Genomic DNA, 12,556 nt, shown 5'->3' with positions numbered 1-12,556 from the left:
CCGGAGCCGGGATCTGGGAAGAGAAACTTGCGGCCGGGGCTGGGGCCGCGCCCCGCGATCTGTGTAGCGCTCGGAGGAGAGGTCCTGGGTCCGGGAGAAGTCCTGCGTCACCACCCGGCCCACCTCGTCTCGCTGGAAGACCGAAGATCCGGCCCTTTTCCCTGCTGCGCCGTCTTCGCCTAGTGGGTTGCGCCTGACCCGCCCCTCCCCGCCGGGCCCGCCGCTCCAGTCCGGAGGAGGGGCCGTCGGCGCGGACAGGACCGGCCCGCATCCCCGAGAGGCGGCCGTCGCGGACCCGGAGCCCGAGCTTCCACCCCCTTCCCGCACCCTCTCAACTCTGCCGGCCCTCCGCTGGACACCCCTGTGCCCCCCGCATCGTGCTCCCAGGGTCCCGGATCCCCGAGCGGCCCCCCATCCCCTCGCCCACTCCTCGTATCCCGCGCCGGGTCCCCTGAGCCAATCTGGGCCCCTGATCTCCACCCCCGGATCCCCAGGGCGGCGTGGGTCAGGTCCCCTCGAGCTCCGCCGGCTGCCAGGGCAGGACCGCGCCATGCTCCGGCTCCTGGCGCTGTTGCTCCCGCTGCTGCCGCAGCCCGCGCGCGCCCGGGAACCCTCCGCGCAGGACGTGAGCCTGGGCGTGGTGAGTGCCGGGGTTCGCGGGCTCCTGAACCTGCAGGGGTCTGGGAGAGGGAAGCCGGGGCCTGAACTCTCGGGTTCAGAGGAAGCTGGGGGCGGTTCAAATGTCCAAAGAGTGACCGGGGATGGAGACAGGGGACCCGAATTATTGGATCCGTCAGGAGGTTCGGGGCCCGAATTTGGAAATCTGGAAAGGGGCTATGGTCGGGAGGTGGGGACTCTTGGGAACAGATGAACAAGGGCAAGCCCAGGGCTGGAGGGCCTGTACCTTGAGATGGGGAGCAGGCCAGTACCCGAGGCTGAGGACTCTGGACTATCCATGTCTGGTGAGAGGTGGGGCTTCCAGGATGGTGGTGGGAAGGGAAAGTCCCATCTCTTCGACCTTTCCTGCTTCCCCTGTTCCCTCCTCTGGTCTAGGACTGGCTGACCCGCTATGGCTACCTGCCGCCACCTCACCCTGCCCAGGCCCAGCTGCAGAGCCCTGCAAAGCTGCGGGATGCGATCAAGGTCATGCAGAGGTTTGCGGGTCTGCCAGAGACAGGCGTCCTGGGTATGTGGCCCCCATCCTCCCTCCCCCAGCCCAGCCTCCGCACCCAGCCTGACCGTTGTTGCCCACCCAACCAACCGCAGTTTCTAAACCTCCCGTGTAGTGTATCTGAATCATGGGCGTTATGAAATGCTGACCTCAGGTCCCAACTCGGAGGTTCTAAGATATTCCTCTTTCAGTAATTATCAGGAATCTCTTCTTGATAAATGACATGTGAGGTCATTTCAGGCTCCGCTGGTATAGTGAACAAGGTAAATGAGGTCCCTGCTCTCTCGGAGCTAACATTCTAGAGGGAGACACACACAGATCAAGAACAGAAATATGCAAACTAATTTCAGATAGTGGTGAGCATTCTGATGAAAATAAAATGCTAATGGTATTCAGGGAGCTGGTCTGGGCAGGGCAGGCCTCTCTGAAAAATGTCATATGAGTTGGGAGGAGCTCATATGACTTGAAGAATTCATAGGACACAAAGAGGAGGAAACAGCCATGGGAAGATGTGGGAAAAGAGTGTCACAGGCAAGTGCAAAGGCCCTGACAGACACTGGCTTGCATGCCTGTAATGAAAGGAGGACTGATGAGCTAAACAAGAACCTGATCAGGGGCCGTGAAAGGTGTTTCGGTTTGATTTCAAGTGTGATAAGAAACCCTGAGCGGGTTTGAGGGAGAGAGGCAACTTGATGTGATTTGCAATTTTTTTGTGTGTGTGTGATTTGCAATTTTAAGCTTCCTCTGCTTACTGCTGGAGAATGGAGGGTGGGGAGCACCCAGACCAGGAAGGAGGCAGTAGTGTTCAGGCAACGATGTGATGAGACGCAGCTGAATCCAGGGTGTATATTTTGGAGGTAGAGCTGAGAGGCTCGTCTGTTGGGTTAAATGAAAGGAAGAGAGAGGTGGAGGGGTCCTGTCCAGCTACGAGGGGAGGTAGGACCCTTTGGGCAACAGGATGTGCTCAATTGCTCTTTTTTTTTTTTTTTTTTGCGGTACGCGGGCCTCTCACTGTTGTGGTCTCTCCCGTTGCGGAGCACAGGCTCCGGATGCACAGGCTCAGCGGCCATGGCTCACGGGCCTAGCCGCTCTGCGGCATGTGGGATCTTCCCGGACTGGGGCATGAACCTGTGTCGCCTGCATCGGCAGGCGGACTCTCAATCACTGCGCCACCAGGGAAGCCCTCAATTGCTCTTTTTCACCTCAACCTTCACTTGGAGTGAGGGGACGGCTGGGAATGGAGCCAAGCTGGTAAAGGGGATTCCAGGAGATCTGACCTAGGAGGGGCTTGCCACAGACCAGAGACCCAGCTGGCCTGAGGACTTTCAACTTTATCTGGATGTGATGGGGACTTGGGAGCTAGCGTGTGAGGTATGGGCAACCTCCCAGGGGATCCAGCCTCCAAGAGAATAGTTCTCACTGCACCCCCAGGGTTCCTTTCTCTAGAGGCCAGCGGCCAGGGCTCAGGGAAGCAGGATGCCCAGATCCTGGCCTGAGACTCTTGAGTCCATGCAGGGCCGTGCAGAGAGTGATACTACCCAGAAGGGCAGTGTCATAGTCTGGTATGAGCTGGCTTCCAGAATTAGATGGCCTGGGTTCCAATCGAAGATGTGGGGCCTTATTGGGCAAGTGTTTGAAGCACTATGAGACTCAGTTTCCCCATGGAGAAAGTGAGCTTGTGCCTACTGGTGACCCCCCTCTGCCACAACCTCTCCCCCAGACCCTGTGACAGTGGCCACCATGCATAAGCCCCGCTGCTCCCTGCCTGATGTGCTGGGGGCGGCGGGGCTGGTCAGGCGGCGCCGCCGGTATGCTCTGAGTGGCAGCGTGTGGAAGAAGCGAACCCTGACGTGGAGGTAGGTCCTGGCGCCCTCTCCCACCCTGGGCCTGCCTGACCCAGCTTCGAGTGAGTGGCTGCCTTCTCTCTCCTCGGCCCCCCTCACTCGCCCCTGCTCTTTCCAGGGTAAACTCCTTCCCCCAGGGCTCAGTGCTGAGCCAGGAGACAGTGCGGACCCTCATGCACCATGCCTTGACCACCTGGGGTGTTGAGTCAGGCCTTGAATTCCAGGAAGTGGGTTCTCAGGACCCGATGGAGCCTGATATCCTCATCGACTTTGCCCGGGCCTATCACCAGGACAGTTACCCCTTCGACGGGCAGGGGGGCACCCTCGCCCATGCCTTCTTCCCTGGGGAGCACTCCATCTCTGGGGACACTCACTTCGATGATGAGGAGATCTGGACTTTTGGGTCAAAAGGTACACTCTCCCCTCTTCTGAGAGATCCTCTCCCCAGATCTGTCTGTCCTTAAGAATTAAGTTTAAATTACCTTTATTTATGGAGGCTGTATCAGTTGGGCTTCTCCAGAGAAATAGAACCAGTTGGATGTGTGTGTGTGTGTGTGTGTGTGTGTGTGTATGTATGTGTAGAAAGTGATTTATTTTAAGGAATTGGCTCATAGGATTGCAGAGGCTGGTAAGCCCAAAATCTGTAGGGCAGGCCTGCAAGCTGGAAATTCAGGTGACTTGGTGGTGCACTTCTGAGTCCGGTATTTGCAGAACAAGCCAGCTGGAAACCCAGGCAGGATTTCTACGTTGCAGTCTTTGAGGCAGAATTCCTTCTTCTCCAGGAAAGCTCAGTTTTTGTTCTTAATGCCTTCAACTGATTAGACGAGGCCCACCCACGCTATGGAGGGTGATCTGCTCTACTTACTGTCAATTGAATATAGACGTTATCCATGTCTATAAAATAACCTCCACAACAATATCTAGACTGGTGTTTGATCAAGCACCGGGGCGCCATAGTCTGGCCGAGTTAACACAGAAAATTGCCCACCACAGAGTCCTGTTAGATGCTCAGCTCCAAGGTAGGGCTGAGGACTTAAAGGGGCAAAAACACAGCTCTGCCAGCAGCTGAGTCAGAAGAGTAACTGGCAATTGCTACACATGGTGACACAACCACGGGGAATCACAACAGAGGATGTCCTCAAGCCTGGGGGTGCTCAAAGGAAGGCTGATCCAAAGCTCTTGAGTGCCGGGGACTTCCTGGAATTGGTGACTTTGTTTGTTCCACACATATATACTGAGTACCAACTAGTGCCCGAGGTCCCACTCTCCCGGCGTATGCAGGGCAGGGGTGGGGTGGGGGTGGGGGAGAGGGGACACATAAGAAAGCACAAGCCAGTGAGCTCTCTGAGGCCAGGGGAGTCAGGGGTGGGAGCACTGGGGGGAGAAATGGCCTGGGACATTTGGGGCTGGAAGGCAAAAGTATGGTGTTGGGAGGGGACTACAGAGGCTGGAGGGCAGGTCTCACATCACGAGGGGTCTTGGACAGCACATGGTGGGGTTCTGAAGGCAGTGGGAACTGTGGAAGGTTTTGCATTCTAGAAATACCACTGGCTGCCGTTGGGGGCAAGATAGGGACAGGGAGGCAGGAAGCTATCTTGGGGTCCAGGTGAGAGATGGTGGAGGGGATGGGAGTGGGGGCAGAGGGCAGTGGGCAGCTCTGAGGGGAGTCTAGTCAGGATGGGCAAAGATTGGGATCTGACTGGGTTCTAGGGGTGAAGGGGGGTGAGGATGGTTGGGTACCAGCCAGGTTTCTGGCTCAAGGCCCCTGGAGGATGGTGTCCTGTTAATGCAGGTGGGAAGTGGGGGAGGAGGAGGAGCAGACTCGGGAAGGCAGGGGTGAGTTCAGGTTGGGACGTGTGCCTGCAGTGCTGGTTGGCTGGTCAGTGCAGGTGGTGCATTAGTGGTCGGGTATCTTGCACTAGAATTTGGATTCCTCCAACTTAGGTCAGGTTCCCCAGAACTGGAGCTTGAGAGGAAAATTCTTGTGCAAGCAGTTTTCGGGGGCATGTTCTCAGGGGAAAGGGAAGCAGGAGAGGACTGGGGAAAGAAGCTAAGCAAGGATGTGGTCTCAGCTGGACAGGAGCCTGACCCCACAGGGAACACTGGAGCATAAATAATGCCACAGGGCTGGTTCTGCCTGGAGGAAGGGGGCCCAGCTCTTCCAGCCCCCCGCTCCCCACATCGATCAGCCACTGGCTGCAGACTGCTCAGGGAAGGGGAGGCTGGGCCAGGAGGGAGAGCCATTTCCTGGGGGAGGGGGTGGCCGGAGGATGGGCACACAGGCTCTGTAGAGGATTTGGGTGAGGTGCAGATCACATAGATAGACAAATCCACCATAGGGAGGCTGTGTAATGCAGCATTTAAGATCTCCGGGTTGAAGTGGAACTCGAGCCAGGGTTCTTCTGCCTGCTGCGTGTATCAGTTACTTGACCTCAATGTGCTCAGTTTCTTCATCTGAGAAGTGGGGATAATAATAGTATGTGCTGGTCCCATGGGCTTGCAGATTAGACGAATAATTCACCTACAGCTCTCAGCACAGAACAGGCTGTTCACTGCCAGCTGCTATGAGCTGGGTCTGGTGGCAGATTTGAGAGTTGGCAGTACTTGGGGGTAAGGTTCCAGGAGAATGTAGAATGTGACGATCAAGTTCAGAGCTGTGGGGCGTCCCACAATTAAGAGGAGGGTGGCAGGGAAGGAGGAATGAAAGGAAATGGAGAAAAACCAGGCTGAGGGCTTCCCTGGTGGCGCAGTGGTTGAGAGTCTGCCTGCCGACGCAGGGGACACGGATTCGTGCCCCGGTCCGGGAAGATCCCACATGCCGCGGAGCGGCTGGGCCCGTGAGCCATGGCCGCTGAGCCTGTGCGTCCGGAGCCTGTGCTCCATAATGGGAGAGGCCACAACACTGAGAGGCCCGCGTACCACACACACACACAAAAAAACAGGCTGAAAGGTGACCAAGAACAAAAGCAAAGGAGGAAGTGGACAGGAGTGAGCAGGGCAGCAAATCATCCAGTAAGTTATTTATGCCTGGATCTGGCCCTCTGGGGACAAAGTGACCTTAGTGCCCACAGGCTTGGTGGGTGGCGTGAGAATCTAGACCACAGAGGCGTGAGAGGAGCTGAGGAATTGAAGGCTGAGTTCAGACCACTGACCAGAGAACTTGTTGGGGAGGGAGAAGGGATATGGATGGGGGGCAGACAGGTCCAGGGGGTGTCTTAGGATGAGGGAGTCTTGAGCACTCAGGGACAGTGGATGAGCCAATAGAAAGAAAGGGGTGGGGGATGGGTGCATGGATCATGGATTAATGGATGGATAAATGGATGGATGAACGGACACACGGATGGATGGATGGACAGCTGGATGCATGCACGTATGAATGCAGTGATGAACGTTTGGGTGGGGCATTGTCCTTGTCCTGGAGGAGGTGAGCGAGGCAAGGACCTCTGCCCAGGGCACTGCAAGAGGCAGGAGGTGAGCTGGGGGAGATGAAGCGCTGTGCCTGATGCACAGGAAGTTACAGATTACACCAGCGGCCTGTCTTGATGAAATAGGAAATGCATTTGTCAGCATTTGTCATCTAAGAGTTGGGAGCTGGGGCTGGGGCTGGGTAGCGGGCTGAAGGGGCTATGAGTCTGGAATTGAAGCTGAGTGGAGAGAGCAAAGGAGCTGCCCACTGAGGCTGTGGGCAAGGATGCGAGGAGGTGCTGAGGACCCCCAGAGATGGGCACCGGGAGTCTCATGCGGCTGGATCTGCATGGTTGTGTAATTTCCCCAGCTGAATAGCGTGAGAAGGTTGCAAGAAAGGGGTGCGGCCAAAGGAGAGGCAAGGCGGGGTGGGGGGGAGTGGTGAGATATGAAAAAGATCTACCCAATTAAAACACCAAACGTCCTGTCCTCCAATTTCTTAGAAAAAGCACTCAGTGCAGTGAGAAAATCCACAGTCAACATGGGAATTCATCAGTACTTACGAGTTTGACCAAGACATCTGAAATCATTGCTGAGCTGCAGGACAGCACAGCCAGGGTACCAGCTCTGTCATTTAACTTGATCTCTCTGTGCCTCAGTTTCCTCACTTGTAAAATGGGGATAGGAGGTAGAGGTTTGTGAAAAGTAAATGGGGACAAGTGTTTGCTACTCTGCTTATGACTCACTCATTTCATCCTTAGATTCTCGCCTAGTGGCCTTGAGGGGTGGAGAGAAATTTGCTTTTCAGTTCACCAGGTTACTTCCAATAAACCCACATGCAGCACTGCTCACTCTAGTTAGAAATTTCCATGAAGTAGATCAACATCTGGGGAAATCCGTACCTCCAGGCGGGGCTGCTTGCCTCTCTTGCTGTCTCTGTCCCTCCTTGGCCTCTCACTGGCTCAGGAATCGATGAGGCGCTGGGGTTTGGCCAGCAGCTGGGAGTGTGGAGAGGCTCGGTCCTGGCACCTGGGCTGTCCCCCCAAGGAAGAGGCTTCTGTGGTCAGAGAGGCTGGGCGCCAGGGCTAGCAGGCTGTGGTTGGAGAGTCCGTGCTAGAGCTTTGTGTTCTGAGAGGGATGAAGTCTGCAGTGGTGGGGAGGGAAGGCGAGGACCCCAGGGAGGTGGGGGTGGGGGTGGAGGCTGTGGGAGAGGGAGATGGGGGAGGGAAAATAGAGGACTGAGGGGTTGTGGGCACTGGGGCGGGAGGTGAACCCGGGACGGCAGACCATGGGGTGGGAGTGGGGCCATGGAGTCTGACCAAAATTCCCCATGGGTGGGAGTGGGAAGGGTTTAGAGGGGTGGCGGGCCTCTGCCAACAGACTGGAGCTGTGAGAAGGGTACTCCAAGGGCTGGAGCTCCCTTAAGAGAACTGCACACACCCTAAGTTTCCTGATTCCCCCAGAATGTTTCTGTATGTTGCCTTCTTGGGGGAAGGGGCTTCGTCAGTGTAAAGCTGCTCCTTCCTCTATTCACACTGTTTCCTCCTGCTCTTCCCCCAACCTGCTCTGTGGCTCTTTTCAGACTGGCACTCCAGTATCTAGCACGGCCAAACAAGGCTACTCAAGAACATTTACCAAATAAGTGAATGCAGAGAGGAAGGATAAAATGGCTGGGGGGGTGGGGGCGGGTGTCCGGGTAGAGGAGGCCATGGCCACCTGTGAGGGTCTCCTGGTTGTTTCTGCCCAGCAGAAGGCCCCATTCCCCGAGGCCTGGGGGTGCTAGGGGTGGGGGTGGGGCACAGCTCCAGCCCATTCTCCCTCCCTCCCCAGATGGCGAAGGGACGGACCTGTTTGCCGTGGCTGTTCATGAGTTTGGCCACGCCTTGGGCCTGGGCCACTCCTCAGCGGCCAACTCCATCATGAGGCCCTTTTACCAGGGCCCGGTGGGCAACCCCACCGAGTACCGCCTGTCCCAGGACGACCTCGAAGGCCTGCAACAGCTCTACGGTACAAGGAGCGATGGGGTGCTCGCCGGGTAGCCTCTGCAGCAGGGTCAGGGGACTCACCGCTCTCTAACGGTTTCTCCACAGGGAAAGCACCCCAAACCCCACTTGACAAGCCCACAAGGAAACCCCTGGCTCCTCCTCCCCCGCCCCCTGCCCTGCCCCCGGACCGGTGAGTATCTCTCCTGCTGTGAGGCCTTGGGTGAGCTCCCTAACCTCAGGGTCCTCCTACACGAGATGGGCAGGTAAGAGTCCCTGCCTTGTAGGATGCCGTCCAGGTTAAGTAAAGGGAGAGGGGCCCCCCAACCCTCTCTGTTCACCTCTCTTTTCCTTCCCAGCCCCTCCCAACCCGTTCCTGATCGATGTGATGGCCATTTTGACGCCATCGCCAACATCCGAGGCGAAACTTTCTTCTTCAAAGGTAAGTGACTTCGGACCTCCCCGACCCCATATAGTTGGCTTCCTACCCACTTAGAGTGACCCGCCCGCCGGGGCTATGAGGTTCGCAGGGATGCGGGACTTTCAGTGCTAAAAAGGGGAAAGCCCTGGATCAGCCGGTCACCCAAGAGCCACTGCAGCCTTGATTTTCAGATGGACCTGCCCAACCTGCGGTGGGAGGGGAAACCTAGCGCTGTGTTCGAGCCACACACTGCGGGGTGGGGGGTGGGGAGGAGACCTCCTGCCGTCTCATCTCACGCCCACATGCCCACCCCTTCTTCCCCCGTAGGCCCGTGGTTCTGGCGCCTCCAGCCCTCGGGACAGCTGGTGTCCTCCCGGCCCGCCCGGCTCCATCGCTTCTGGGAGGGGCTGCCGGCCCAGGTGAAGGTCATCCAGGCCGCCTACGCCCGGCATCCGGACGGCCGGATCCTTCTCTTCAGCGGTGAGTGGGGCTCGAGGCGTGGCTGGCTCCGGGCGTGCGCAGCGCCGCTCACCTGCCCCTCCCCCCCACCCACTCAGGTCCGCAGTTCTGGGTGTTCCAGGACCGGCAGCTGGAGGGCGCCGCGCGGCCGCTCACGGAGCTGGGGCTGCCCGCGGGAGAGGAGGTGGACGCCGTGTTTTCTTGGCCGCTGAACGGGAAGACCTACCTGATCCGGGGCAGGCGGTACTGGCGGTACGACGAGGCCGCAGCGCGCCCGGACCCCGGCTACCCGCGCGACCTGAGCCTCTGGGAGGGGGCACCGCACGCCCCCGACGACGTCACCGTCAGCAACACAGGTGGGAGAGAGCGCCCGCGGGGAGGGGCCGAGGGATGGGGAGCTAGAGGACGTCCCGGGGTTTTGGCGAGCCCTGGGGAGAGAAGCTACACGGGGGGAGGGGCAGGCCTGGACCAGCCCCTGAAGCATGTGCTCCCTCCCCTCAGGTGACACCTACTTCTTCAAGGGCGCCCACTACTGGCGCTTCCCCAAGGGCAGCGTCAAAGCCGAGCAGGACTCCCCCCAACCAATGGGCCCTAAGTTTCTGGACTGCTCCGCCCCCAGACCCCCCAAAGCGACCCTTAAGCCAGGAGCCTGCGACTGTCAGTGCGAGATCAGTCAGGCGGCAGGGCGGCCGTCCGTGGCCCCCCTGCTGCCCCTTCTGCCCCTGCTGGTGGCGGGCTTCGCCTCCCGCTGAGGGGGGACCGCCCGCCAAATGGAAGGGACCAGATCTCCCACCGCGGGCCCTCTGTCCCCGGAGGCGGAGCTCAGTGAGGATGCACCTGGGCGGATGCGGGTGGAGTTAAGCCCTGGGAAGGCCAAGAGGTGGTGACAGGACTAGCCCTGGCACTGAATGCCCCACGTGTTTGGCCTCCTAGTTCTCTCCTTCCCCTCCCCTGGCAACCCGGACTCCGGCCTGGCTTCGACCCCGCAGGACTCTTATTTTCCCGGAATACCTAGCCTTTCCCGGAGCTCAGCTGGCTGACTCCCTGCAGCCTTGGACCCGCCTGACAACAGCAGCTGTCCCAAGCTGTTCGGGTCTTTACAGGACAGGCCTGCCCCGGACGCTGAACCCCAGGCTGGCTCTCCACCTGCTGCTCTGACGTTTCTCACCCTGCCCTGCGTCCATGAAGTCCCAGTCAAGCCATATTGGTGGGGACCCCAAACCCAGCCCTGAGACCACCCCTGAGCACCAGTGTCCCAAGTTCTGGGTGGACCTTCTTTCTAGTCACCACGCTGGTACCAGAAATGCCTACGTTCAATAGGACACCATCCTGTCCCTAAAACGCCTCTCCCCACCTCCACACCTGAGCCTCTACCACCTCCTTCTGAACTGCTTGGCTCCATCAGCTCAATGCTGGTGGAAAGACAGTGGACTGGTCCCTTCTTAGTCCAGGGTCACTGGCTCCTCAGCTTTCCTGGGTGATGAGTGAGTGGAACCTGGGCCATCTCATTGACCCCACTGCAACCTCCCCCCTGCCCACTATCCACAGAATTCAGGATCTAAATCAGTGCCTCTGCAACTATGCTTTTGGAATATTACACAACAGAATGACCCACTAAACTTAAAAATGCAGATTCCATGCCCTCGCTCTGAATGCTCACTCTGGGGCTGGGGCCATGAATCTGCATTTGAACAAGCTGGGGTGGGGGTGGGGGTGGCCCTGCTGGGCAAGGGAGCTGGGCCAGCAGCTGTCATCTCTGTGTCTCTGCCTTGTGGCTTTTCTGTGTCTCTGCCATGTTCTCTCTCCCAGGGGCCAACCCCTTCCTGTTGTCTACAAAGCCCAGCTGATGGCCTTGGTTGAGAGAGGTCCACCCCCCATGTGTGGAGTCACTTAGCAGCCACTTCTTTGGTTGGTACCCAGCTTCAGCGGCCCCACAGTGCTGCCCAGAGCTGAGGCCAGTGGGGATGTTGCCCACCTCGGTCACGAGCAGGAGACCAGTAGGAGGGCGACAGACAGGTGTCTTCAACCAGCCTGGAACCTGAAAATTCAAGGCCACCAGAAAGCCATCTGGGCCTCTGTTAGGATCCTTGTGAAGTATGAGGAGGAGGAAACTTGTATTTGAAGAGCTTGTCAGCCCCACCAGGAGGACAATAAAAATGACGGGAGAGAAAGCCCTTCGTTTCTTCTGAACACTGATGGAGCTGGGGTGAAGTTCGGTGGCAGAAACTTGACAGACCCAAATCACTCTGATTTGCAGAAGAGGTTGGAATCCAGCGTTGATGGGAGACAGGGTGGATGAGAATGAATGGGAGGAGGAACCCAAAAGTTGGTTGAAGGGAGCCCAGAGGAGGGATGTCCCATGTGAAATTTGAGGCTGCTTTCACTGCTACAATGGAAACTTCTTCTGCAGCCTTTAAGACTTCATTAAGTCTGCTACACAAAAATGCCACACTAAATTGAATTATATTATTTAAAGAACAGTACAGTCCCATAATAAAAATGTAAAACTTTTGTGTTTCAAAGGAGACCATCAGAAAAGTGAAAAGTCACCCCAGACACCCTTGTCCCTTGTATACCCCGTTCTTCATACACTCTCTCCCTAAATGCAGATTCTTTAGGTCCAAACAGGCAGAGCTTCAGACTGCAAGTCAGCTCTTCCAAAATGACCCTGCAGCAAACACTGCAGGATTCCACCCAATGGGGTCTCTGGAGTCAACAACTCAGGGACCGAAGTGGATGTTGTTGCCAGGGGCAGTGGGAGGGGATGGGGAGTGAGAATTTCATGGTTGCGGAATTTTGGTTTTACAAGATGAAAAGTTCTAGGGATGGTGGTGATGGCTCCACGAGAAGGTGAATATATCTGATGCCTCAGAAACGTGCACTTAAAATGGTGATGGTAAAGGGTATGCGACATGTGTTTTATTTCACGTACAATAAATTCTTAAAAAAAAAAAGTGAAAAGAAAGGGGAATTTTTTTTTTTTTTTGTGATACGCGGGCCTCTCATTGTTGTGGCCTCTCCCGTTGCGGAGCACAGGCTCCGTACGCGCAGGCTCAGCGGCCATGGCTCATGGGCCCAGCCGCTCCGCGGCATGTGGGATCTTCCCGTACCAGGGCACAAACCCGTATTCCCTGCATCGGCAGGCGGACTCTCAACCACTGTGCCACTAGGGAAGCCCGGGGGGAAATTTTTTGCAAATGATATATCTGATAAGGGATTTTTATCCAATATATATACACTACCCTGACAACAATAAAAAGACAAATAACTCAAT

General features: G+C 57.1%; 1 protein-coding gene across 1 annotated transcript; it reads left to right on the top strand.

The window, feature by feature from the left end:
* Positions 1 to 550: 550 nt before the first annotated feature.
* On the top strand, positions 551 to 10,034 carry MMP25 (matrix metallopeptidase 25; the record flags this gene model as incomplete). The annotated part of the gene is made up of 10 exons (XM_082856625.1): positions 551 to 640; positions 1,054 to 1,186; positions 2,892 to 3,027; positions 3,134 to 3,426; positions 8,251 to 8,427; positions 8,511 to 8,595; positions 8,762 to 8,844; positions 9,151 to 9,303; positions 9,381 to 9,638; positions 9,784 to 10,034. 10 exons carry the CDS (start codon positions 551 to 553, stop codon positions 10,032 to 10,034), a joined length of 1,659 nt encoding a protein of 552 aa, XP_082712751.1.
* Between the last annotated feature and the right edge of the window lie 2,522 nt (positions 10,035 to 12,556).

The sequence above is a fragment of the Leucopleurus acutus genome, assembly GCF_964270905.1.
Source record: "Leucopleurus acutus genome assembly, chromosome: 16".
In the NCBI taxonomy this organism is placed as follows: Eukaryota; Metazoa; Chordata; class Mammalia; order Artiodactyla; family Delphinidae; genus Leucopleurus; species Leucopleurus acutus.
Note: the sequence above shows the minus strand (reverse complement) of the source record. Positions and strands in the feature narration are given on the sequence as shown.